This window comes from Prionailurus viverrinus, chromosome B4 (assembly GCF_022837055.1).
Source record: "Prionailurus viverrinus isolate Anna chromosome B4, UM_Priviv_1.0, whole genome shotgun sequence".
Lineage (NCBI taxonomy): Eukaryota > Metazoa > Chordata > Mammalia > Carnivora > Felidae > Prionailurus > Prionailurus viverrinus.
The window spans coordinates 135,109,794-135,137,244 of NC_062567.1; the positions used below are offsets into that span (position 1 = coordinate 135,109,794).

The 27,451-nt window shown below is 56.8% G+C and overlaps 1 protein-coding gene across 9 annotated transcripts; it reads left to right on the forward strand.

Annotated features, from left to right (window-relative positions):
* The first annotated feature begins 552 nt into the window (after positions 1-552).
* On the forward strand, positions 553-26,793 carry FAM118A (family with sequence similarity 118 member A). 9 transcript variants are annotated; one of them, XM_047866780.1, is made up of 9 exons: positions 553-575; positions 11,967-12,022; positions 12,790-13,042; positions 16,045-16,266; positions 17,919-18,047; positions 19,550-19,835; positions 21,457-21,489; positions 22,286-22,369; positions 25,565-26,793. In XM_047866780.1, the coding sequence occupies exons 2-9, from the start codon at positions 11,976-11,978 to the stop codon at positions 25,582-25,584; spliced, it is 1,074 nt and encodes a 357-aa protein (XP_047722736.1). In that variant the 5' UTR covers positions 553-575; positions 11,967-11,975; the 3' UTR covers positions 25,585-26,793. The 9 variants fall into 9 exon arrangements, 7 of the variants coding, with proteins under 7 accessions (XP_047722736.1, XP_047722733.1, XP_047722735.1 ...); XM_047866777.1 differs by lacking the exon at positions 553-575 and adding an exon at positions 1,811-1,924 and having other exon boundaries at positions 12,787-13,042; XM_047866779.1 differs by lacking the exon at positions 553-575 and adding an exon at positions 1,812-1,924.
* Positions 26,794-27,451: the final 658 nt, after the last annotated feature.

The window sequence follows — 27,451 nt, forward strand, 5'->3', positions numbered from 1 at the left end:
GCAGCAGTCCCAAGCAGATGCTTGCTCGCCAGCTTGGCTTAGATACTCTGAGTCCCCTGGGTCTGGTTTTCAGTCTGTTCAAGGGGAACGATATTACCGCCTGCATTTGGTGACTGTGTGGATGAAGCAGGATGTGCGTGAGAGTTTAGAAGGTGGCCCTTAGCAGGTGCTCAATAAACGGGAGCGAACACACGCGCACACAAGCACGCCTGGTCCCTGGGCTCCGGGAGCTGAGTCTTGCTGCTTCACCCACAACCATATTTACTCGTTTGCTCAACGCACACTAGGACACGCTCAAGCCGGCTGGGTGGAGGCTAGGATGCAGACAATTACAGCCCGCAGCGCCCAGCGCGCTGTGACACACACACACACACACACACACACACACACACACACACACACCAGCCCACCAGCGCCATGCCAGTCCCTTATCTGCCCTGACAATGCTCCAGGCAGCCAGGTGGCACTACCTCTCAGTAATTTTCCACAACCTGAGAGAAGACGAGCCTCTCGCACACTCTCCTCTTAGGGGTTGCTCTGAGGACTGAACGAAGGCACGCATACAGCAGGCTCAGGTGAGTGCCTGGCACCACCCAGGAAGCCCACCTCTGCCTTGTTTGTTACGAAGCCACGGTTCCCCACAGTGCTCTGGGCACCCCCCCCCCCCCCAAAGTTCACAGGCTGCTGAAACGCATGAGCTTCGCCGGGTGGGCTGGGGGGATGTTAACAAGCAATTAACGCCAGGCAGGGACAAAGATGCCAAGGAGGGAAGGAAGAATCATCAGCTCTGGCTGGCTTGGGCAGGGCAGGGAGAGCGGAGCTGGACAGGCTGCGCAGAGGAAGTGGTTTTTGGTCCAGTTGGGTCTTGTTCGCGGAAGGAGATTTCCAGGGGCAGAGAAAGGGGGGAGGGAGCCACTTGAATAACAGGATGACCAGGCGACGAGTCCAGCTGCGTGTTCCCGTGCCAAGTGCAACCACGCGTGATCATGAGTTCGCCGAAGCACCCCGTTTTACGGACGCAGACCCTGGGGCACGAAGGGGACCCGAACCCAACTGTCAGACCCTGGGGAAGGGCATTTCTTGATGAGGGGAGAGCGCGGGGGTGAGGGTGCACTCGCGCATTCACAAACGCCTGGCACCGACCGCCCCGGCTCCGTGCTAGCTGCTGGGGACCCAGGGGGGTCCTGCAGGCAGGGTCCCGGTTCTCTCGGGCAGGGAGGCAGCAAACAACAGGCGTGCGCGGTTTCAGAGACGGAGGAGGGCTCTGCAAGAGAAGAGCGCGGGGCTGGGGCCGGGGGCCGACTGCTTCAGGTGGGCAGGGGGCTCCGGCCAGGAGGCGCATTTGGGACCCGCAGCGCACGCGTCGGGGGTCTGGAGCGCCCAAGCCGCGCGCCAACGCGCTTCGGGGCGCGGCTGCCGAGCGGCGCTTCCGGGCTCACAGAGACGCTCGCCGCGTCCCGGCAAAGTGCGCCTGCGCCCATTTTGCAGATGCGAGAAGCGAGGACGCGCAGCCAGCCCCGGCAGGGCGGCGGCGCGGTCGCCGGGTCGCGGGCGCGAGCTCCGTGCGCGCCCTCCTCTGCGCCTGCGCGGGAGAGCTCGAGGAGGGGGGGCGTGGCTCCGGGGGCGGGGCCGGCGGTTTCGGGGCGGAACCTCCGCGCGGCTACGGCGGGCGTGCGGGGGAAGGCTTGGCGGCCGAGCCGCGGCCGGCCCTCGGGAGCCGCGCGGCGTCCGCTCGGGCTCCGGCTCGGGCGCCGGCTCCCGCCCCGGCTGCGCGCGCAGCCCTCGGGCCGCGGGCCGCCCTCCTCCGGCCCCGCCCAGCGCGGGGAGCGCGCGGCCGCCGCGAGAGCCGGAGGCGAGGGCGACCGCTGAGCGGGAGGCGGCGGCGGGAGCGCGAGCTCCGGCCAGCGGCGCGGCGGCCCGGCAGGTGAGGGGACCGGGCGGGCGGGCAGGCCCCGGGGGGTCCGGGCCGAGAACCCCTTCGGGAACTCCGACCGACCTCGGTCCCCGAGACCCCTCCCAGCCTTCCCCTGGGGACCCCAGCCTCCCGAGACACCCTGGGGGCCAGCCCGCGCCCCTCCGGACCCCTGGTCCCCGAGACCCTGTCGCAGTCCCTGGGCCACCTCTGGCCCCCGCCACTTGGAGGACCCCGCAACCCGAGACCCTTCAGGGTTTCCCCTAGACTTCCAGACACCCCGAGGACTCTCGGTTCCGGAAACCGCCTCCCACATCGCCTGAGGACCCCCTGAGCCCGCCCCAGGTTACCGTCCCGGTGCGCGGGGCTCCTGAGAAGCCCCCTGGGCCGCGCAGGCCCTCGGTGCCCTCTCTCCCCACCCCGGGGCTGCTCCCCTGCCCTTCTCTCTTACCACCTGCCCCGAGTGTCCACTCCCCCTTTGGCTGGTCTCCAGGCTGGGTTTCTCAAACCTGAGGTCCGTGGACCCCGAGGGGCACCCGTGAGTCTTCGCCTGGGGTTTGTGAATTCACGAGTACCCGAGAAGTGGGGGCCTGTAACAGGTCAGCCGATGAGCCTCTGTAACAGAGCAGGGGGTGCGACCTCAGCCCCCGCAGGATCATTTGTGTTTGCTGTTGCATTGAGGCCAGGGCAGGGACAGTGTTTAACTTTTAATGCTCTTTGATGAGACTCATATGGCCTCACAGAAGAGTCTAGAGAACAGCGCTGATGTGGTGGAGGGAGGGAGAGCTGCGTCGGTGAGGGAGTTAGGGCAAGTCAGCCTTTGAGGTTGTCTCCTTGGCTTAATCTTTTCACTGGTGGGACGCGCCTTTTTTCTCTTGAAGGCCTGATCATTAGGAGGAATTGACACTGGAGCTGGAGATGACAGAGTCCTTGCTCTCGGGGCCCCTCGCTGGAGGGGTGGGGGTGGGGGTTAGGAGGCTGAGCAAGTGGGTAGTTTTTCCAGTGTAGTGGCATTGAGCCCGGCTGGGGTGGGAGCCGGATTCTCAGGAAGTGGCGTTCCGGAGGGCTCGTTGAAGGGGAGGAAGGCTGATGGGTAACAGGTGAGCGGATTCTTGAAGGTTGGGGTTGCAGAGAAGCTTGCCAGAGCAGTTCCAGGGAAGGGGACAGTGTGTGAAAAGGCACAGAGGTGTTGCCACGAGGCACAGCCGATCTTGGAAATGAGAAGTGTGGCTGGAGCCGAGATCCATCCTGGGGTGGCTGGAGACGCGTTGCCTCCCTTAATGACGATGTTCTCGGGGTGGTGTTGGAGAATCCAGCTTCGTTCCCTGAGGCTCATGCCCTTGGCCCTGTGCTGATTTACTGCCTCTGCCGTCACCCCAGGCAAGTGGTGATGCAGCGCAGGGCTGAAGGAAGGGAGGACTTACTTGGTGGGTGGAGAGGAGGGAGGGGGATTCTGGGGAGACCAGAAGGGGGGAACCCGGCAAGTTTGGCCGAGGGCGGGGTTTGAGGCAAAGGAAGGGGCGGGCGAGGGGGGTCAGGGTGAAAGTCCGGAGTCAGAGTCGAGGCCCGCTGAGGGGTTTAAGGAGGGAAGTGAGATGGTTTCTGTGTTTATGAACAGCCACTGGCTGCGGGGGGAGGAGGGGGTGTGGGAGTGGGTGTTGTCTGGAGGAAGCCGGGTCATGGGAGCACGTGAGAGAGGGGTCCTGGACCGGGGTGGTGACAATGGGCACCGTGGCTTGCTTCCTCAAGTCCAGAGCCCCGGGACTGCCGTTCAGCTCTTTCCTGTCTGAGCCTACAGTTTTCTGCCCGGGAACTGACTTTGGAACTTACTAGTTCCTGGAGGAGAGGTTTTGTCCTTTTTTTAACTTTAACTTTATTTATTTATTTGGAAAGAGACAGCGTGTGAGTGGAGGAGGGGCAGAGGGAGAGAGAGAGAGTCCCAGGCAGGCCCCATGCTGTCAGCACAGAGCCCGAGAGGGGCTCCCTCCCACAAAACTGTGAGATCAGGACCTGAGTCGAAGTCAGCCGCTTAACCGGCTGAGCCACCCAGGCGGCCCTAGGCTGTGTTCTTTTAAGTGTTACCGCTTTTAATGTTTCCAGCAACGCTAGGAGACGGGAGATATTATTCCTCTTCTTACAGATGGCGGAGATAGAGACTCAGAGTGAGTAACTTAGCGTTAAGAAGGACCACCAGCACCTGGTTGCTTCACTGGGAAGGCCGGGCTCTCCCTGCTACACCCTGCTTCCTCCCTGCCAGGAGCCTGGAGCATCCCCTGGCCCGGAGAGGGAGGTCCTGGGAGGCGGTGTTGGATCCCCAGTCCGCCCGCCCTCCTTGCCCGTTCCTGCGGAGGTCGGCGGCGTAGACCAAACAAAACTGTTGCGAACTGCTTGTTTTGCCTGCCGCTGCCTCTGCCGCCTCTTAGATCTTCCTCGTAGTGGCCTCTTCTCTTAGCATTTCTGGAAAATGAGTCACGTAAGCAAGTGAAACTAGCGGTCAGTGAAACACCGTGGCTTGTTATTTGTGGAGATTTTTCGGTAAGAAGAGGTACGTCGGATGCAGTGAGTGCCTTAGATGGGGGGTTGGGGTCACGGTGGAGCAGGCGGTGCCCAGGGTAGTGCAGAGTTATGGGCCATGAGCCAGCGGTGAGTGTAGAGCGGGCCCCTGACTCCTTGGGGGGCCTTCACCAGGTCACTCCCTCTGAGTCTCCATTTCCGCTTCTCTGAGACGAGGGCATCTGGCATCCCGTACCTTTCGGATCCCTCCGTAATGTTGCATTTCACTAGAGGTGGACTTTCTAGAACGTCTCTTCTTTTTGTTGGGTTGGAGACATGCTGGGGGTTTGGCCTGCCCTTGGCCTTGGCACTGGTGTGTCTTCACCATTATTGGCTTATTATGAAGTAGCACATCTGTTTGAGTTAATTCGACGTGTCCCATCTGATGATGGACAAACTCAAACAGCCAACACGTGATTAGTTGGCGGGGTGCCCGGCAAAATGTCAGGTATATTTGCTGTTCTGGACCACACTCGTGTTAGGAGAAAACATCATGGTGACTGGCCTCTTAGAAGGGTTTAATGTCAGCCTTGGCCGGATGAGATGTAAGAGAAATAGCTACTTCAAGGGGTTATTGGGAGGATTAAGTGAGAAAATGCATGCAAAGTGCTTGGTACTTTCCCCCGAATCTCATACGGGAACAAAAAATGTCAGTAACAAATGTGGTTTTTGGACTAAACTGTGACTTTTATGTTTTTTATTGGTGGGGGGTTTTGTTGTTTTCTTGGTTTGGGAAGTTTTGCCCAGTTTATGCCCAAGCAACTCCGGAGGCGTGGTTCATTTATAACTGGTAAAAATAAGCATTTTTTTTTTTTCCCCTGTCGGAATTGATTTTGACTGAACTTTAGAAAGTGATGGGTTAAGTGTCATGTGTTCAAATTAAGGTTCAAATTAAGTGTCATGTGTTCTGTAAAGTGAAGAAAAACAGTTCGTCCTGGAGATCCCCTATTAGGGGTGGCTGGGACGAAGTTTAAGCTGCACTGTGGGCAAATTAGGGTGTGGTTGTGCTCCCGCCCTGGCACAGTGGCCCTGGCACAGTGGTGTCGCGGAAATAAGCTGCCCGAGGCTGGGGGAGGTGAGCCGGCCGGTAGCGGCGCCCCCTTTCAGGTTGAGTGAGAACCTTTTCGGATGTTTGACTCACCTGGAGTTTTCACAGCCACCCAACCGCTGGTGTGGCTGGTGGATTCCCAGGTGACAGACTTGGAAACCGAGGCGCAGAGAGCTCTCCCGGCCGGGACGCGGCGGTGTTTTCTCGACTCCGGGTCTTGTGTTTTCTCCGTGGTGCCTCCAGCGCTGCCTTCTGTCGGGAGTCGTAGTTTCGGGTCCGGGCCTCTCTCTGCGGTTCCGGAAGCTCGGTTGTTACCCGTTTGCACCTTGTTTCCGGATCAGGTGACCTCGTCGGCTCATCCGACTCTCTGGCAGTTTGTTTCTCACCCCCCGGGTGACTCATTTGTGGTTAGAAGCGTGGCTGTCAGCAGTACTTGAAAGCTTGGGCTCTTCTTACCCGGTGATTTGTGCTTCTGTGGCCCCCGCCCCCGGGTCTGCGTGGGAAGCCGGGCTGCCCTGAAGAAGGCGGTTTGTGGGAGTCCCGTCGGAGTGGGAGAGGACAGCGGTGACCACGGGTGTCCGTGCCGGGAGCTGTGGGAACTGCCGTGGGACGCTGCTAGGTGGGAAGTGCTCGCTTCGGGGCTCCCGGGCTCTCAGACCCGCCTTGGTGCGGCCAGAGTGCAACAGGTGGCTCTTGGCCTCCTTGTAGGACGTCCCGGTCTTCAGGAACCACGCTGGCTCCACGGATAGGACTTATCCTTGCACAGTGGACCCCTGAACCACACGCGTTTGGACTCTGCGGGCCCATTCGCCTGCAGCCTGTTTTCAGTAAATATATCGGAACATCTTTTTTTCGAGTTGTGAGTCTGTGAGTTGAAAGAACACAGGCAAGCCGCAGAGCCTAGAACTGTCACAAGAACTCAGAACAAGGTAGGTATGTCGGAATGCGTAAAGGATTTGTAGATACCAGTTTATTTGATCAGTTAACTACCATAAAGCACACACACATCCATTAAAGAGTTAAAATTCATCAAAACTGGCAGACTGTGTGTGACTTCATTCTCCGTGGAGAGAAATGTCGACAGACGTAGAAATGCACTCTTAAAACTGCATACAATTACCTGTAGTCCTACTGTACTGTCAGTATTTTGTAGCCCCCTCTGGTCGCTGTTGTGGTGAGTTCAAGTCCTGCCAGTATCTGCTTAAAATGCCACGGGCACCGATCTCCCCGTGAGCATTTCATCTCTCTGTGCATTTTGTGTCTCGGTAAAAAGCACTCTCCCGTGGCTCTTGCTGTTGGTAGTTAAGTTTTGGGGGAGTCAAAAGTTCTACGCAGATTTTCAACCACATGGGGTGCTGGTGCCCCACCTGTTCAAGGGTGAGCTCCGTCCGAGTCTGTCTCCTGTGAGCAGCACATTGACACATCTCTCCGTGTGGGTTGCTTCTGTAACAGTGGTGGCTGTACCGTTGATAGAATGTTGTACAGAGGGCCGCCCTGTTGCCGGGCCTTTGTGGGAATCCAGTCATCTGTAGTCACGATGGCCGGTGTCACCCTTGGGCACACCTTCTGGGAGCATCTCATTCCGTCGCTCCCTGGATGGACTAGAGGTGACGTGAAAGCCAACGCGTGCAAACTTCGGCGGATGTTCGCAGTACCCCCTCCCCTGCTGTGTGAAGGGAATACGTTTTGAGTACCTGTCTCTTGCCTGTGATCAAGGGCTGTACGACTTGAGAGCTCTCCCCACTCCCCTGGGTCGCTCAAAACCGGAGTAATTCGCTTACAGAAAGAAACGAAGGGGTTTGTCTAAGGACGTTTGTTGATCCCACAGACTAATTCGTGGTTCATGCTGTAATTTGCAATAGAAGGTAATTCGTTTCGGTTTAAGGTTTTTGTTGGGCTAACGCAATAAAGACCATTCTTGACAAACGTTTTCTCCCTCCGCCTCAGCACTCCAGATCCAAGCACTCATTGATCCGCTCTCTTGACGCTTTGGTCTCCTTCCTTTCCCGTCTCTGTGCTCTTCGCGGTGGTGGAAAACAGTGGTGGTGATGGGCGCTCCAAACTAGGGTCGGTTCTGCAGCTCAGCGTCTGGGCCTGCTCCGGCAGGTCGTTGGCTGGCCTCCCGGGCGTCACCCCTGCCCTTGTGCTGATCTGGCTGCTTGACTGGCACTGAGTGGCCCCGGGTAGCCTCTTCTGTGTTGGGTCGGGGGTGGTGCTGGGTTGTCACATGGTGTACCTCAGCTCTCCCCTGGGGGCTGTTCACCCTCCCAGAAGGCTGGACTGCACTTGACAAGGCCCAAGTTCCAAGAGGGCTGGTTCCAGCGTCAAAGTGCCCCTCAAGCTTTTGCTCGCTGCCCGTATCTCATTGGTCAAAGAAGTCACATGATGATGAGGTCCAGAGTTAGTGAGTGAGGGGACCGTCCAAGGGCGGGGTTATCAGGAAGCAGGATGGTAGGGGAAGGTCCTTAACAGTCTGGCACAGTGGGGTTAGGGAGTTGGGAGGGGGCCTTGTTTCGTGAGCCGTAATCACAAAGACCGTGGTTGTAGTTTATTCTTTTTTGCGTTGGACTCCGTTTGATGAACATTTATTTCGTGCTGGATGCTGGGGGTTCAAAGAACAGGACAGTCTCTGGTTACTCTAAAGCTAGTTCATAAACTATGCATGATCTCAAATTAAAAAAAATTTTTTTTAATGTTTTTATTCATTTTTGAGACAGAGACAGAGCATGAGCAGGGGAGGGGCAGAGAGAGAGGGAGACACAGAATCTGAAGCGGGCTCCAGGCTCCGAGCTATCAGCACAGAGCCCAACGCGGGGCTCGAACTCATGGACCGCGAGATCATGACCTGAGCCGAAGTCGGACAGTTAACCGACTGAGCCACCCAGGCGCCCCTCATGATCTCAAATTTTAAGCAGAAAACATCCTGTTAAGACTTTTATTCGTGGTTTTAGAGAAAAAGGACGAGAACTGCTTATACAGATCTGTGTTGGGGCCTGATTCCACTTTCAGAAAATGCTGATAGGTCCTTGAAGAAAAAAAAAAAAAACGGGTTGCTCTGGGCCTGCACACTGGTGACGACATGGTCACCAAGGAAACCAAAAGATGCAGCTTCTAAAAGGTCTCCGAAGGCTTTTGTTACTGTTGTCTAGAATCTGATTGGCTTAGCAGAATGGTGTCGGGCATGGGAACAGACTGCCAGCGGCCTGCCCTGCGTCCTGCTGAAACTTCTAGGATGTGGCGCTAATGGCCTTGGAAATCTCCTACTCGGCCCTTGGATTAAGAAGGAGCGCTTTGGGGGTACTTTCTGGGTTATGGTGAGACTTGGCTCTGCTGAAGATTCTGCTGAAAGGACAGGAAATGAGGTAGTGTCTGTAGCCTGCAGTGTTCGAACGAACCGTAGATGTCTAAATATGGGCAGCTGTGCGGTTCATCTTCACGGTTCTTGGGTTGAGTTTTAATATAATTGAGTGCTTCCTTCCCCTGCTGGCTCCTTGGATTCTTAAAGGTGCACAGCAGGGTCTGTGTCTCAAGACACATCTGGCCATTGCAGTTGGAGCCCGTGACTCGGTCTGAAGTGCCGTCTAAGGAGCTGGCTTCTGACCTTCATCGAGCTCAGGCAGAGAGAGGTTTGAGCACTTAATCCAGCAACAAACCGCACGGCAGGGCAGGCTCTCATCTGTTACGTAAGCGTTCAGTACTTGCCGGATGAGTTCCTTTGGCAAACTTTGAAATCACATAATTTCGGAGTTCCGTCGAGCCTGCCAAAGTTTAAGTCGTTCATACTTTTTGACAGGTGTGTCAATGCAGTTTTTAGATTTCCAGTTTGTAACTAAGGTCCTGCCTGTGTGGCGAATCACAAGCAGTTGAACAGAAGTTGGGAGAACGGCAGACAGGTGGAAGGAAGGTTTTTACCATGGAAACAGTTTGAGGCATTTCTGAAGTCTTTGGTTGACCAGTGACTGTTTAAGAAATATTCTAAAATGTTGCGTAGAGAAGGCCGAGGTGAAAGGCTCCTCCCCAGGAGTAATGATTTCAAAGCGATGTGTGTTATTTTGGGGGGGAGGGTGGGAGGCAGCTGGATTGGTCAACCGATAAGCATCTCACGTTAACTTTTCTTTTCTTTTCTTTTTTTTTTTTTTAATTTTTTTAACGTTTATTTGAGACCGAGAGAGACAGAATATGAACGGGGGAGGGGCAGAGAGAGAGGGAGACACAGAGTCTGAAGCAGGCTCCAGGCTCTGAGCTGTCAGCACAGAGCCCGACGCGGGGCTTGAACTCACCGACTGTGAGATTGTGACCTGAGCCGAAGTCGGACGCTTAACCGACTGAGCCACCCAGGCGCCCCTCACGTTAACTTTTCAAATATGATTGAGTAGGATCGAGCCTCAAGTTCCTTCCTGAAGCAGGAGGTTGAAGAGCTGCCTCACTGGCAGGTTGGAGCCCGTGCTGTTTGACTCCACAGTTTGAACGTCCAAGCACGTTTCACGGGAGACAGCCTCGAACTTTCAAAACTTGGTTGGCAAGAATTCACGTTTTATAGTTGTTAAAACTGACGGTTGGTGAATAGTTATTGATATCTCAGGGCTGGGGTCCAGGGTTACTTAATATGGTGGAAAGCCCCAACATTTGTTACCTTCCTTAGAAAATATCTAGTAGGTTAAAAAAAAAAAAAAAAAAAAAAAGATTTGACTTGATGGCTCTGATCGGAACTTTCTAGTGGGGAGGATGGAGGGAGGGGACGAGAGCCAGCCCGAACTTTGCCAGCCTTCCCCTTTGGGTAGATCTCAGGCCTCTGTGCAGGATTCCTCTTGCCTGTGGGCTGTGCTTTCTTAACATTCGAGCGAAGGTCACAGACACCATCCGGAGGTCGATGGAAGCCTTGAACCCCTTCCCTGGGGCGGGGCGGGGCGGGGCGGGGCTGAGAGATGCATCCACGCCTGCACACGGGTGTATCTACGTTGTCAGGGCATTTTCTTAGGATGCCATTTAGCTCTACAATCTAATGCTTATAGACCTATTAAGCCTTGTTTACTTACCCTGGGAAATTATTTTTGGTGACCTGATTCTAATTGAGATTAAAAGAAAAAAAGACTACACATGTAAAAAGGTGGTTTCCAGTCAGTGCAGGTTAGGATATGACAAACCAGGCTTTTCCATATTTGCTGACCACTTTTCTGAAAGGTAGTTTGTCAGTGCATGCTGAGATGTTTTACGGTGTTTATATTCTTTAACTCAGCAATTGTACTTCTCAGGAATCTCTCCTAAATAAATAATTCCAAAATAGATAAAAATCTTTGTGCACAAAGATGGTTGTCCAAGTGCTATAGTAATGTCCTGCCTTGGGATTTTAGAGAAAATAAATGATGGCATATTAATAAGGTAGAATTTTGTGTATGTAGCTGTTACACTTCTAGTTCTGAATTAAAAAAAAATTTTTTTTTAACGTTTATTTATTTTTGAGAGATAGACAGAGACAGAGTGTGAGCAGGGGAGAGGCAGAGGGAGAGGGAGACACAGAATCGAAGCAGGCTCCAGGCTCCGAGCCGTCAGCACAGAGCCCGACGCGGGGCTCAAACTCACGAACTGTGAGATCGTGACCTGAGCCAAAGTCAGACGCTTAACCGACTGAGCCACCCAGGCGCCCCTAGTTCTGAATCTTTTTAATAAGGAAAGGAAAATGCTTTTATTAAAACGCATGGAAAAAAAGTAGGGTGTGACCTTTGGACTCAAATGATGGGAAAAATGTAAACCACCTTGAGGGAAATGTACAGATGTTCCTAATAGTTCTTGCCCATAGGTAGCAGAGTAATGGGCTTTATAAACTTGATTTTTCTGTATATTTCCTTATTTACAGAAGTATTAGTTCTGGAATTGGGGGAAAGCGATTCTGTAAAATTCGCAGGCTATGGAGATAGTTTGGCTGTAGAGACCTAGCCGGCTTAAGATGCTTGTTTTACGGAAGCTAAGAATTGACCTTTTCCTTAGTTTGTATCTTTGGACTAGATTTCAGCCTGGCTGCAGGAGGGCTCCGCGCCCTGGAGATGTCGTCCCCCTGGCTTTGCTCTGGTGGGCAACTTGCCATCCTTCCTCCCGTGACCAGTCGTTTGTGCGCGTGCCCACGGGAAGCCCTCTGGAGTAGAGTCCTCTCACGGACCCGCCGTGCCGTCTGCGCTGGGCACACGTTCCTTTTCCTTCCCTTTCTGCCCAGAGTAGAGCTTGGGAGAGTCTGAATCTGAGCCTCCGCCTGGCCTGGTTGGTCACATAGGCGTGGGAACAGTGGCTTGGGAAGCATGCTGGATGTATGTTTTTGGTATATGGCATTTTTTAGGTATTGTGATTTAACAAAGATCCAGGACCTTTGATTTGAATTCTAGCTTTCACTCTTCCAGAGTCTTAATGAGAGAACTTTGATCTGGGAAATAGAAGGCACGGCTGACTTATTTTTCTCTCTAGGATTTACAGATGGATCCAGTGGAAAAGACCACAAACAGAAGTGAACAAAAATCCAGGTAAATAAAGTCAGCTACGCCTGCATGCAGGTGTAGAGCACCTGTCACGGGTCTCATGAGCTGGTGTTTAGCCCCCGCACAGGGAAAGTGGAAGGAGAACGTTGTGTCAGGAGGGATGCTCGGGCTGTGTAGCCGCCCTTTGCTTCAACATAAGAACTGTTCCAGAGAGCACTTCTCTCTTTGCCCGAGGAAGCGACCGTAACCTGGTCTCCAGACCAAGCAACAAGGGAACCCAGAGTCCCGTCGGAGACCGGGAGGAGACTGGGAGTGCCATGCTTCTCTGGCTCAGGGGACCGCGGGTTACGGGCGTTAAGTGGTGTCGGGTTAAGGAGGTGTCAGCCTGGGGTGGGTCGCGATGGACAAGCGGCAGAAACCCGGTTTGGGCCGGGGACTTTCTTACCTGTCGCCGCCAGCAGGATCATTCTGTCATCGCGGTTGGTCTTTCCGAGCTCCCAGCGGCGTCAAAAGAGTTAAAATTATCGGCGTGTTGTCCCCGAGTGTAGATGACTTAAATACGCGCTGCCCTCCAGGGGGACTCGTGATGACCAAGGCACAGCCGGCCCCAGCTCCTTTGTGGACGGAGGGCAGAGCGCGTGAGATAAACCCACAGCACAGCATGATGGGCGGGGCCTCTCTTCCGGCAGTGGCAAGTAGGGGGGTGACCGTGTTTGACCTGAGCCCCGCAGGTGTTCCTGGATGTCATGTTCCCTCTGACTGCGGTCCTTCCAGGGTGACTTTCGCGCTCTCTTTCCCTTGTTTTTAAGCAGAAAGTTTTTAAAAAGCCTCATCCGGAAGCAGCCCCAGGAGCTGCTCCTGGTCATCGGGACGGGCGTCAGCGCCGCGGTGGCCCCGGGAATCCGCGCCCTCTGCTCGTGGCGGAGCTGCATCGAGGCCGTCATCGAGGCCGCCGAGCAGCTCGAGGTGCTTCACCCCGGGGACGTCGCGGAGTTCCGCAGGAAGGTGATGAAGGACCGGGACCTGCTGGTCGTCGCCCACGACCTGATCCGGAAGATGTCGCCTGTAAGTCTGTTTCAGAGGGCCGCTTCGGGTCTCCCTGGGTCGCTTGCTTCCGGTCGGGGCTGCAGAGGGCGGGGCTGATGCGAACGCTTGCACGAGCCCGCGTCGCGTTCCGTTCTCGGCCGGGCCGGGCTGACGAGCCACCGTGTTCGTGTCCTTTAGAACCTGAACCGTCCCTTCCGACAGCGGTGATGCGGGCGCACCGCGGGGCTCCTGAAAGAGCCCGTGCTGAGTGGAGCCGGGATACGAGACGTGGTGACTGGGGTGTCATGCCACACTGGGGACAAACCTTGGTTTCACGCCCATTTCGCAGACGGGTATCCTGGAGGTGTGGTTTTGGTTTAAGCAGGCCAGCCACGTAGCTTCGGAGGACAGGTGGTTCCCGAAAACATTTTAAGATGGGGGAAGCTAGAGCGTCTTTGTCCGCAGGGGGACGTGATCCGGTGGAGAGGAAGAGCGGTCCCCTCGAGTCGGGGCTGCCGGCCCAGGGGTGGGGGTCCGCTGTGAGGCAGCCGCCGTGGACAGGCAGGGGCGCTGGGAAGCTACACGATGTGGAAGAGGCCAGGGGCGGGTTTCTTCTGGTTACTTCTGGGTTTATTAGAGCACAGCCATCATCTGAGCGTTGGGGGGGGGGGGGGGGGGGGGGGGAGGGTGTTGGAGACGCTGCACAGAAAGCATGAGAGGGTGTCTGCAGGGTCATCGGGGAGACCTGGAGAGTTTAGGTCTCTGTGCCTCCTCACAGCCCCCGCTGTGCCCCCAACAACTGACTTAATGTGGTCACATTTGTGTCCCCCACGTGGAAGTCCGCCCCGGGACAGCATGCTGGTTTGCCAGGGCCGGGGCCCCCGGGCCTTGTTTTGTTCCTCTGCCAACATGTGCCCGTCCGGCAGGGCAGGAGGGGAGCAGGGAGGGCTCCTGCCTCACCCCTGCCTGACGTGGGAGCCGCATCTACCGCCTGTGTTCTCGTCGCGCCGGCCTGGGGTCTCCAGCGTCTGGGAAGTGTTTCGGCTGGGCGGCTGTCCCGGGGGACGTGTTCTGTTGGCTCGGGGCAGCTGGGACGTGGGGCCAGGCCTGGCCCGCTGCCCGTTTTGTAAATGAAGTGGCCGGTGCCCAGCCACGCCGATCATTTGCGTATTGTCCACGGCTGCTCTCACGCTCAGGCGCAAGGGTCGGGTAGTTGTCACAGAGAATGAGGCCCGCAGAGCCTGAAGCAGTTGCTGTCTGGGCCTTTGCAGACGGGGTTGCTGAGATGGACGGGGACGAGTCAGTGGACAGAGTGGTGTCGCGGGGCGGGTGGTGCGGGGCCGCGTGCGGTGAGAGGTGGTTCATTTGTTGAGAGGCCACGAGGCAGACACTTGGAGCTCCTGCCCAGATGGAGCCTTAATCTACTCTTCTCTCTACTTCTGTGCGCTTTTTTAAACTTCGTAAGACAGGAGTTAAGGTGAGGCCAGCCGGAACGGTTGTGTTTCCCCAGCCACGGTCAGCAGGTTGAGAACAGGTATGGGGTAAGTGGCGAGTTTTTCCAAATTGCCAGGAAATCCTGGCAAAGGACGGGAGGGGCAGCGAGGTTGAAAGCTTGGTCAGGGGAGTAGTTGCGGTGATAGATCACGGAATGTGAGCTGCCTCCTGGGAGAAGGTGGGGGGGGGGGGGGGCGGGTCCGCGGGACCCGATTCGGTGGTGGGCGGGTCCTGCTGGCTTCGGGGTGGCCCTGGGCGCCGAGGTGCTGGCAGGGTGAGCAGGCGCGAGGGGAGGCCCGGCCAGAGGTTCTGAAAGGGCCAGGCTCTTGGTGGTGGTGAGGCTCGGGATGTGACAGCAGGCCGGTGGCGGAGATGGGACGCGGTGGGTGGAGGGGAGGGAGGGAGGTGCTTCGAGGGTCAGCTGAGTGGCCGAAGGAACCGGCAGGAACTGGCCCAGAAGTACAGCCGGAGAGACTTGATGGGGAGCTGGGTCCACCCCTGTGCTCCCAGGGCCGGGCCGGTTTCCAGTGGCACCAGGAGGTGGGCGCTCACAGAAGTAGGCGAACGTGTGGGAATTTGCCGATGACGGGCCCACGGGAACAGGGGAAGGGTTTTTGGGGTCGGGGAAGGAGTCGAGAATGTCAGAAAAAGGAGTCGAGCGCTGTCCTGGGGTCTTGGGACCTGGGACCTGCACCGGGACAGAGGTGGCTTCTGATGGACAGAACTGAGGGCGGGCCGGCGCATGTCGTGTCGTGTGCGGTGGGGGTGGCCGGGAGGCTCAGCCTTCCCGAGTGCACGCTGCCGCCTGACCCCCACGCCCCCTGGCTGCCCCCCAGTCCCACTCCCCCGCGGCCCCTCTCAGCAGGGCTCTTCGGAAGCTTGTGTGTGTTTGCGGCTCCCCTGCCCTCCTCTTGAGCCCGGGCTTTGCCCCCGTCGCTGCACGGAAGCGGCTCCGGTCAAGGCCGCAGGTGACCTTTGGTGCTCCATCCAGAGGCCGGATCTCCTTCCCGTCCCATTGAATCACCCAGCAGCATGTGCCTTACTGTCCTCCGCCTAACTTTAAGATGCTGTGGCACCGAGAAAGAGAAAACCAGCACCTCTGCAGCTCCTCACAGGGAATCTGAAGTCCGCAAAGCCCCACGTGATCTGGTGCCCGGTCACCTCACCTGCCCGCCCTCACCCGCCAGGGCCCCGGATCACCCTCGGACCCACCTTTGCTGCTGCTACCTCAGTGCCTTTGCGTCCGCTCTTCCCTCTGCTTGGGCCACTCCCGGAGGGTGTGTGCTCCAGTGTCCCCATTCCTAGTGCCCTGTGCCCCCAGCAGCGCCGTGCCCCCTTTACTGCTTTACTTTCCCGTAACGTTGGCCACCGCTGACGTACCACTTAGGTTTTGTACATTGTCTCCCTCCTCCAGGGTTTTAGGAAACTCTATCAGGTCGGGGTTTCCTTTCTTTCTGAAATCAGCAGCCAGAAAGAATGTTGCCGCCTAGGTGCTCAGTAGTCGCTGAGAGAGGATGTTTTGGTAACTCTGTTCCCCCTTTCTGTAGCGTACAGGTGACACCAAGCCCAACTTCTTCCAGGACTGCCTGATGGAGGTTTTCGACAACCTGGAACACCACATCCAGAACCCGCTGGTGTTGCAGTCCGTCCTCAGCCTGATGGACAGGGGCACGATGGTCCTCACCACCAACTACGACAACCTGCTGGAGATTTTCGGGCAGCAGCAGAGCAAGCCCATGGAGTCCCTGGACTTGAAGGACAAGACTAAGGTGCGGGCTGCGGGGTGGGGGGCGGGGGTGTCTCGCCCCCTCCGCGGGCCGACCGAGCCCTCCCTTTCACGGCGGCACAGGAGCGATCGCGACGCCGGGAGGGCGCCGACTGGTCTCACCTGCGCGTTTCCTCTGTGCCTTCGTCCCGCGCACGTGCGAGGGCTGCCCACGTGCGTGTGTGCGCGTGGCAGGCCCTGTGGGAAGGAGGGCCAGTGGTTTGGGTAGCCCCTCCCCCTCGTTCTGGATCGGGTGATGCTGCGCGTGACGTTGTTATCTTGATATTTTTCCCTTAGTACCGTACTTGGAATGTTTCCTGATCACGAAGCTGTTTCTAAAAGCACGCTTACAAACGGCAGGGCGATGGGAGAACCGAACCAGAGTTGCCATCCTTTCTCTGTTATTACTAGCGTCCTTGCACAAGTACAGATAACACTACCGTCAAGATGTTTACACTTGTGTGTCTTTCTGGTGACTTCTTTAGGGTAAAATCTCAGAGGAGCGGCAGGGTCAGAGGGCATGAGTATGTTAGACAGATGATGTGAATCACCAGGTTGCTTCCCGGAAGATAGCCGGTTCCTGCCCCCACCAGCCGCGTCAGAGAGCACGCGTGTCCCACATCTTGTCAACACGTGTCACCAAAAAACAAAACAAAACACATTTCTCCCGTTGAGGTGGAAATCGGTGAACAGTGTACGTTTCTGTTTCTCTTATCGCTAAGGTCGATCCTGGTTTCATTTTGTCGACTGTATTTCTTTTGTGAAATGTTTGTGTCTTTGTGTGTTTGCTTCAAGATGTTGTGTCATTACTAACGCCGCTGCTGGGTTATCCAGCTCATCCGCCCAGGAAGCCGAAGCGCGTAGAGATCGCGCCTTGACGTTGAGGGCTGCTCCTTGCGCCCTCCCCCGCGGAATGTGGCGAAAGCGTGTGCTGGCACGGTCCGCATGGTGGGGTCACGCCCTCCCCTGAGCTCTTTGTGACACGTGACGGAGCGCCCGCTCGCCGCACCCCAGCCACGCGGTCCCATCTGCGAGGCTCTCTGGCTGCTGCTGTTGTAAATCGCGTCCCTGGAAATCCAGTGCAAAGGGCCTGTGGCAGAAGTGCCGGCCGGCCCACCTCCCGCCCGGTGCCCACAGAGCTGGGCTCCTGCGGCGTGTCTGGCGGTGCCAGGCCTGCCCGCTGATGTGATGGTGGCCCTGGTGTGAGGACAAAATGGAGTGTGTGTGATGTGCAGCTTTTCAAGGGCCTTGTTCTAGATCTTGAGGTGAAGTCAGTCCAGGGCTGTTTGATAAGTTATGGGTCCACACGTGTGTTTTTCTGGGCGTACAGACCACACGTCCACGGCAGTGACTAAATAGAACGTGTCACTCAGAAGCGAAAGTCCCCTTCGTCCCCCTCAAGGAACCGGTCTCGGCAGGTAGCTGGCATCTCACGTGCTGAAAGCCGTCTGTAAAGCAGTTGTTGGTCCGACGGGACTCAAGTGGCACAATAGCCCGGTTCCCCTTAGGCTTTAAAGGTGCGATTATAAAGTGAAGCGTTTCTCTCGCTCTTTCCAAGGAACGGTTGAAACCCGCGAGTCCGGCGTAGATGTCTTCCTCTTCTGCCTCCTTTAAATAATAGCTTTCTCCCTTCTGTCCTGGCTTGCTGTCCCACAGGTCCTTCAGTGGGCGCGAGGGCACATCAAATACGGAGTTCTCCACATTCACGGCTTGTACACCGATCCCTGCGGGATGGTCCTGGATCCGTCGGGGTACAAAGATGTTACTCAAGACCCGGAAGTCATGGTACGGCCCCCCTTCCTCAGGCCCTGCTTGCGCCCCTTGGGACTTGGTGGCCGCTGGCTGCTTGCTGGCAGTCCGAGCGGGTTCCTGGCCTCCAGGCATATCCCTGCCCCTCTGTCCACACCGCTGGCGCTGTCCTCAGCTCTGTCTCCCGGGGCTGGCGCGTTGAACGGAGGCCCGGTCCTCGTGCGGTGCGGCGCGGCTGCTCGGGGACGCAGGTGAATCTCTTCGGCGTGATCCGCGCCGGTCTTCTCCGGCCTCGTCCCGACCTCACACGGTGCTTTTTTGCGTTCTTTCCGGCCTCCCCTCTCCTTTCTCTGCTTGGCGTTCTCTCTAGCTCTCAAAACCTTGTTTTACACTTCATTCCTTCCCTGTGAGGCTTTTTTGATATCCTGGACAGAATGAAGTGTGGGAAAGCTGCTTTTCAGCTTTCTATAAACTTTTTTTTTTTAATTTTTTTTTCAACGTTTTATTTATTTTTGAGACAGAGAGAGACAGAGCATGAACGGGGGAGGGGCAGAGAGAGAGGGAGACACAGAATCGGAAACAGGCTCCAGGCTCTGAGCCATCAGCCCAGAGCCTGACGCGGGGCTCGAACTCACGGGCCGCGAGATCGTGACCTGGCTGAAGTCGGACGCTTAACCGACTGCACCACCCAGGCGCCCCTCTGTAAACTTTTTTAATTAGAGCGCTTCCAAACCACAGTATTCTCACGGAGTCACCGGCAAGCTCGGGGTCGGGCGCCGTGGTCCTCATGCCGATCCCGGCCCGGGGCCCAGGTGTGGCCAGACGGGTGGCCGGGCTGATGCCCCTCAGCTGCGTCGGTAATGCTGTGAGGACGTCTGGGTGGACACCGGACCTCCCCCTGGGGTGTCGGGCGTCTGAAGGGGCAACTTCCTGCCGCACGCCCGAGTGACCGCGCAGAGTCCTGGCGGCCCCCTCTGGCCCGCTCCCTGGGGTCCCTGTCCTTGGTCTCCCCCCTCCTCAGCTCTCTGCTCTTACTCCCAGAAACCCAGTTCTGACCGCGGCACCCCGTTACCGTCTGTGAGCCACGGAGACACGTTAATTCCAGACCGTCATACATAACAGTTCTGGACAGAAACGAATAGAACGTCCTTAGTTCCCGTTTCGAGAATTTAAAATTGTACTTAATTCCAGGAGATTTGACTGGAGGGACTACACCACAAGGTGGGTGGTGGGTGGTGGGTGGGCGTCAGACTCTCCTTACTTTAAGGCACGTCTACGCCGGACGTCGACTGGGACCTGGATCCGTGACCCCGGCTTGGAGAGGAAGGGGCTCCCGCGGGTGCCGAGCAGGGAGTGTGTGCGCGGCTCGGGCCTCAGTTTGCTCACGCGCCACACCGCGTTGACGCGAACGGCTTTGCCTCTCACGGTGGGGACGGCCTGTTGCCGAGCGACATTCTAAAGGCGCAGGCGCGCGGCCGGGCCGGGACCTCGCCGTCTTTCAGACGAGCGTCCCTGTCTCTCGGCTGGCTTCTCCGCAGGAGGTGCTCCAGAACCTGTACCGCACCAAGTCCTTCCTGTTCGTGGGCTGCGGAGAGACCCTGCGGGACCAGATATTCCAGGCTCTCTTCCTCTACTCGGTGCCCAACAAGGTGGAGCTGGAGCACTACATGCTGGTGCTCAAGGAGGACGAGGACCACTTCTTCAAGCATCAAGCGGACATGCTTCTGCACGGGATCAAGGTCGTGTCGTACGGGGACTGTTTTGACTATTTTCCCGGATACGTGCAGGACCTCGCCTCTCAGATCTGCAGGCAGCGCAGCCCAGGTACGGGCCGTTCCCCCTTCCGGGCGTAAAGCGATGGGGCTCTTTCTGATTTTCCTTTCTTGGGGATAGAACGTACGTACCGCGAGACGAAGCGGAGATGTAGTTTTACACACCCTTAGGTTGACCGGCCCTCCAGCCACGTTTTAAAAGGGTCCGTGTGTCCGTTACAAATCGGAGGCTGGGGCGAGTGGTCTGATGGTAACGTCTGCGAGCGGAGCCTTAGCGTTTAGCGCTGTGCGTGCAGGAGCCCCCGTGTAGTCCTGTTTCCGATGGCCGGCTATGTCCCCGCCGAGGCCCTTAACCAGGAGAGCAAACTGCCCAGCCGGCCGCAGCCGTTGAGATGCCGAAACCCCAAAAAGTGCAGAGACCTCATTTATTCTCACCGTGTCGCTGCAGCTCACGACTTAGAACCGTAGAGACACGAGACGATTTCACAAAGACTTTTCTTTTGGCAAATAACATCTTTTCCCCGTTCTGCCGCGTGCAGCACACCCTCGTAGGTGATTCCTGGCCCGGCTGGGGGGGAGTTGTTGACCTGCCCAGGAAGGACCAGGGTAACTGAGCAGCTTTTAAGTGGGTCAGCCTGTCAGAAGGGCAGTTGATGGGTTGGAGGTCGGGGACGTCAAACACGGATGATGGTGGGCGTGGAGCGGTCTTTACTGGCTGCCATTTAATTGCAGCCAGAACCTCCCCCCACTCCCCCCGGGCAGGGGACTTGGGTCAACCACGTGGACGGCTGCACGTGGCCGCTGTGACCTGGAAGGCCACGATTGCGGCCGACCGGATGCGTACATGGTCCCGACAGCTCCGTCTTTCCCCGCTCGTCCTAGCGGACAGTTGGCTTTACGTCGAGGGCAGTGGTCCGTGTCGTAGCCCGAGGAGCAGCGGGGACGGACCCTCACGGGGCCCCACCCGCCGTGAGCTTTACCTTCTCCACCTTCGTGTTCGGTCACAGGACCCGGGGCCACGAAACAGATGATTCGATAGACGGCGAGGCCAGCTCCGAGGCGAATCACTTGCCCGGTGAACGCCCAGAGATTTCGGAGCCGGAGCGGGATCCGGTGTGTCCCAGGCAGGCCCGCGCGGCCTCGTCCTGCCCCTCCCCACAGCCTCCCCCGCCTCCGCACGCACGGCTGCCCCGAGGACCGGGGCTCACGAAACCCGAGTGCCTTCCTGTCCCCGCTAGACCCCCTTCCATGACCCCGGGTGCATCCGACGAGCTGTCAGGGCCAAAAGCTCTTTTGGACCCGGAATCTGTGACCGTGTCCTTCAGGATGTTTGCGCTTACCTTCGCGAATTCTCTCTCTTGACCGGAGAGGGTGGTGTCCTGGCGAGGACAGTCGTGACAGTGACCGCGGGTACCGTACCTTCCTCCCCGTGTGCCAGGCTGGCCCAGACGTGCCACACGTGGAGCCCCTCGGTCCTCACGGTAACCCAGGGAGGAGGCAAGGAGGGGCGCTCCCGGCCCGGGGCCCCACGGCACACCGGAGCTGGCGTTCAGGTCCCCTTGTCGCGCTGCCTCTCCGAGCAGCCCTTGCCGCCGTCCCTGCCACTGCCCTGAGGATGAGGACGAAGGGCACGTGACGTCTCGGTTCTGCTGACTCTCTTCTTTCTTCTCCAGATGCTGACCGAGTGGACAGCACCACGCTGTTGGGTAAACAGATCTTGATTTCTGCCAGCCCGTTCTTTGCCTACATGTGCTGCTAGCTCGCTGCCACTGTTGCAGAATCACCAAGTGTTTCTCGTAGTAAATACTTAGCCTGTATTGAAACGGCCCCCCCAGAGGTGATGGCCAGCCCCGCCCTCGCGAGGGTCCCTGCCACAGCGCGAGGATTAAAAACGCGTCCCCCCAGCAGGGAGGTGCAGCTCAAACACGGGTCATGTGCTGGCACCCGAGAATAATTTCCCTTCTTACAAGTGAGAGTTGCAGGGCGACCAGACAAGACTCCGTCTAAGGTGTAGCAGGCCTGGCCCGGCCCCCTCAGAAGTGTCCATCGGCAAGGTTCTGAGCTTTCAGATCAGTTTTTCTGCTTGCTGCTTGTTGGAAAGGTGCAGCTTCTCGCTGCCAGGCCCTCTCTGGCCGGTTACGAATTTGCAAGACAGAGCCGGGCCGGGTGGCGGCCAGTGTCCTCCTGTGGGCGGAATGGGCACTGGGCTGTGCACAGAGGTGGGCTGGTGGGGGAGAAGGGGCCGGTCTGTGCGGCCCTGGTGCCCCTGCCCGCCTGGCTCGGCCCCTCCGCTTTCCATTCCTGCCTCGTTTCCCTGTGAAAGGACGCCTTCGTTAGACCCTTTCCCACTTAAACGTGACTTTCAGATCCGTCCCTTTCTTTGGAAGAAAGCGCAGCCCGTGGGGCATGGCAGGGGTTATTTGGCTATTGTTTCAGCAAAATCCGATTTATTAGCCCTTGAAGGGTGGATTCTAAAACAGATGAAAACTTTTCACCTCATAGGTAACGCGTGTCAGGACTGCGCGAAGAGAAAGCTGGAAGAGAACGGGATTGAAGATTCCAAGAGGCCCCGACGGTCCGATGCAGGTACGCGAGCTTTCCGTGCAGCGGCCGCTTGGCCACACACAGCTGTTGGCGGCCCCTGTGTTTTGTCCGGTCATGAGGCCCCTTGCCGTGGGCGGGAGGGGTGAGGACACGTGTGTCCACTGAAGGCGGCACGCGCTTGAGGAAGCACACGGGAGGTCAGCCCAGGCTTCTCGCAGTGAGCGCTCTGTGCCGTCACACCCGCTTCGAGAAGCAGCATCGCTGGGAGCCTGGCCCCCACCCGCCGCACCCCGGCTGGCCACCGTCCTGCCTTCTGTCCCTCGGTCCGCAGGGAAAACCACTTCAGGTCATCTGTCTTTTGTTCCCCATGTCACCGACAGGGAGTTACAGAAACTGTTGATTTAAGCGGACAACGTCCGTGGCTCCGGGAGAGGAGACGTGGCGCCCTCACGCCTGCCTCCAGGCGTCGGCGCATCACCTCTAGTTGCCCACGTGCCGGCTCTGACTCCCGAACCGGCCCCTGCTGGTTGCCAAGGTCATAGCACGGATTGTGCTCTTCGGTCTGTCTATAGGCGGTAGAGTTTAAAAGGTGGAAAACAAAAGCGATTACTTTATTAAAACGACGCAAACGTTTTTTTCCTGGCTGAGCAGCCATCCCCGTTGCTGTGTTAACGGGACCAGTGTCAGCGGCGGGATGTTGTCAGTATCGAGGGCAAATGTGCTCTTTTGCTTGTTGCGTGTCGGTGCTTTTTATTTTTGAGGAATTTTTAATTTCTCTTTGCCCTTGTCCAAAAAATAATGTTTTGCAGTATTTTTTTTTTAAGTTTGTTTATTTATTTTGAGAGAGAGACAGCCAGCGCTGGGGAAGGACAGAAAGGGGGAGAGAGAGAATCCCAAGCAGGCTCCACAGTCAGCACAGAACCCGACGTGGGCCTCGAACTCACAAACCGTGAGATCATGACCTGAGCTGAAATCGAGAGTCAGACGCTTAAGCGACGGAGCCACCCGGGCGGCCCACGTTATTTTCCAATGGATCATCGTCTGTCATAGGGCCCCTCCCTTCCCGTGACATTCGGCCTTCTGCCCGGCTCTGGACTGTGCACACTTGCCGTGTGGGAGCTCTCTCGCTTCCTAGGCCACTGTTGCAAAGACCTGTCTTCCTGCCCCGGCCATCTGGCTGGGACCTCCTCAGGGGGCGTTCACAGCCCTGTGGGGTAGGGGGGGACACCCCGGCCCTCGGGTGTCCTCATACTCCACTCACGGCCGGGGTGTGGGATTCTGCTGGGAAACCCGCCGTCTCAAGGGTCCGTGTTTCCTGTTGGAGACGGTCTGTTGCCAACCCAGTTCTCAGTGGTTTGTAGGTGATCTGTTGCCTGCCTTTCTGGAAGCTTTCAGGATCTTTTTCCTCTTGTTCAGAAATCTCACGAATTTAGGTGGAGCTCTTTTTTTATATACGTTGCTCAATTTTTTTCCTGTGTCTCCAGCCCCAGGGATAATCTCTGGTTTCCCTGATTATGTCTTTCTGCTGTGTCCCCTTGTCCTCAAATTCATGCTGGCCGGGTCTCCTGGATTGCGTTCCGAGGTCCTGCATTTTCTCCGATGTCTTCCTGTTCATTTTGTGTTCAGCTCTTCAGAAACTTTCTGGGAGATTCTCAAAATCGTGTCCTAGTCTCTGGGTTCCGTTTTTATTTTGAGAGTATTGTTGATTTCTGGGAGCTCTTCTGTGTTCTGATTTACTCTTTCGTGGCATCTTTCCTCCCCTCCCCCCAAGACCGTGATCTTTTCAAATCTTGAGGGATACCAGAGGCTTCCCTGGTTGTCTGACTCCATTCCTGACAACATTGGGATTGAAGATTTTCAAATAACAGTTTTTTTTTGCTTTACATAAGAAAACCGAAGCAAAGTGCTCCTAAACGTAATAATCCACTAAGAATTTCTAGACCTATGAAGCAAGTAACTCGTCAGTTTACCTATTTATTAGGCACCTAGAAGTTACCCCTCGGTGGGGCTGCCGTTAGAGTATCTTCCTCTTCTACATCGTGGGGAGCTTGTGCTGTCGAAGCGGCCTGGCACAGGTGCAAAGATTCACGGTGAATGCGGAGAACGCTCAGTGAAAGGAAGAGTTTTATTTGATTTATTTATTTAATGTTTTTATTTATTTTGGAGACAGAGACAGAGCATGAGCAGGGGTGGGGTGGAAAGAAAGAGGGACACAGAATCCCAAGCAGGCTCCAGGCTCTGAGCCGTCAGCACAGAGCCCGACGCGGGGCTGGAACTCACAAGCTGTGAGATCATGACCTGAGCTGAAGTTGGATGCTTAACCGACTGAGCCACCCAGGCGCCCCAAAATGAAGTAGTTTTAAAAGTGGGGCTCCGTGACAAGGGGAGACGGGAGGCTGTGGCCTCGTTCATACTGGTTGGATGGACACCGAAGGGGCCGGCGTCCGGGTCCTTCGGCCGATTTTCTATAGCTTCAACACACTTTCCTGTAGAGAGAGGATGCCATTCCAGGAGCAGTTCCTCTGAAGTCTTTTGGCAAGTATTTGGGTTGTGAATTTCGCTAGTGGGGACATTTGTAACCAGACAGCGAGGGAAACGACGAAATTAGCATTGACCTGTTTCCTCCAGGACAGGTGGTGGTTTCCGCTGGTCTGTCTCCTCCGTTTTCCTCCTGTCTGTCTGGGGCTCCTCCGTCGCCTGTGATACTTAAGAAGGCAGGTCTTCTGGTCATTCTCTGCCGGTAGTGTTTCTGCTGCCACTGCCGCGTGTGTGCGCTTCTCCCGTCCAGGGCCTCCCCTGGGTGGCAGGCCGTGTGCCCGGTGGCCGGGCTCACTGCCCGGCAGACTTCACGGGATCAGTGGACGGGCCCCGCGTGCCGGCACCCGCTGCTCCCCAGGCGGCCGTGAGTGATGCTCAGAGGAAGCCCTCCGGGTCCGCGCTTAGTGCGGTGGCCGTTCCCATAGGCAGGCGGCGCGGACCTGCTGTTCCTCCGAGAAGGGAAAGGCGCCCGTTTCCACGGGTGGAGATTCCCGTCGGTCTTTGAAAACCTAGCACGGTGATTTCCTTTGTTCCCGATGGCGCGTACGGGTCACAATGCCGTTTCTAGACAGTGGCCACTGTGTCAAAGTCTTCAGTGTGTGCGGAAAACCGAACGGTGTGGGACGCCGACGTCCCGTCGTGGAGGCTCCTCCGAGCTGAATCTTAACGTCTGGGTCTTTCTTTGTTTTGTCGCAACAGACGATGCCGGAGGGTCTTGAAATCTTTAAAACCGCCAAAACCTGCCACTTGAAGACCAGCCTTGTGTAACCGCAGTGCCGTAACCTAAGCAACGAGGAATGTTCAGAGAACTCCGTGTGGCATCTCTCGCTCCAAAACCATCCTACACCCCGGGAGAGCCGTGCGGGCGCCTCGGAGGCCGGCTGCAAGTTCCACCCTGTGGTTTGCGCGTTCGGGAGGTAGAGCCTCACACGGGCCCCGACGGACGGCTACCTCAGGGACCGGCGTGGTGGGAGGGAGACCGGACTCCTGGCTTCTGCCCGACGGGCCCCCTTCATCAAGGTGGTTTTTCTAGTAAAAAGGGGAGGGTGAGGACTGTCCAAGCAACAGTAGTTGCCAAAGAGGAAAAAAAAAAAAAAAAAAAGACACTTACGATTTTTACGTGGAAACGTGTTACTGTAGAAAAAAATTCAAAGTACGGTGGTTGCGTTGTTCGCTAGGAAAGAACGAGCGGGTGCTTGTTTGAGGCACCGAGCCTGCTGCTGTGAGAGTGGTCGGTGTTGAAGAGGAAAGGCCAGCTGAGTGGGGTCGCTTTGGAATTCCCTAATTTTGGTGACTTCGGCTCCAAGGAGCGGCAGGGCCCAACTGGCCGCGGAGCCCCGGAGCCCCAGGGCCTTTGCACGAGCGCAGCTCGGCGCCACACAAGTCGGTGTTGCGACGGGCGCCTGAGAAATGACCAGTGGAGCGCGAGACCAAGTTTGCAGCTTTTAGTTAGAATAGAAATCCCACGTTTTCGGAGTCTTTATTCTATGGGGGAAGGTCCAGCCTTTCTGTTCTTATCTCTTATAAGTGTCTCCCCAGGGCCCATTTGGGGTTTGCCTGGAATGAGGTGGGCAGACCTTGTCAGGGGCGTTGGGGTTCACGCAGGCAGGAGAGCACCACGCTGGGGGCAGGGCTCACGCCCAACGGTGGCCATGGCGGTGACCCTGGGACCCTGCTTGGTTTCCTCCCAGAGGCTGCCTATTTTGGATGTGCTGTCCTTGCCAAATTCCATGATGCTCCCCATTGATGGCGCTGGCCCCCTACCCTCCCCCCCGGTACAGAGAAAGTTAAGAACAAGAAACATAAGGTTGGAACATGTTGCAAGTGAGAGATAAGCCAGAGACCTGCTTGAGACACTTTTTTTTCTCTTTTTGAAGCATGAAAAATCTCTTATGTTACTCTGGTCATAAATAAAATTTTAACCTCGACTACGTGTGCTCGGCTTTAGTTACGACAAAGCTGGGGGTAGTGGATTTAATGAGAACTTTGGCCTTGACTTCTCAGCTGAGAAGTGACTGCTTGTGTTTAAATCTTCTAAAAAGCAGAGATTATAATTTGTTGGTTTTTAAAGACACATTTCCCAAGTGCAACCAGAGGCGAATGTCTGCGTCTGAAAGTTGGACGCGGGGCAGGTGAGAACGACCGGTGTGGAAAGGGACGCGGAAGAGGAGAGGTTGGGCCAGCTGTGCGCCACGCTCCAGGCCGTGAGGCCTCGTCGCCGTGACGGGCGGCCTCTGCAGTCAGGTCGGCTGTCCACTGAGCGAATTCAAACGCACGCTGGTTCCAACGTCATTGGTCTGCTAGAGGCACCTGGAGCATGACTCGCTTGTTGGTGGCTCGCCGGCTGGCTCCCTGGGCCCGTGGTGGCGCCCCAAGCACGAGTTTCCCGCCGGCCTGTGGTTTTCAGGAACGGGGTAGCCGGTGCCGTGACAAACCGTGCCGTGAAGGATCACCGACGGCGTGGGTCCCGGTGAGAGAGTGAGAGCGGCCCAAGGTGCGACCGGGGTCGACTCTGAGCTCACGTGGCAACGGGACGTCTCGGCGCAAAGCTGATGTTGTGTAAAGCGGAGGAGGTCCGCGAGGCAG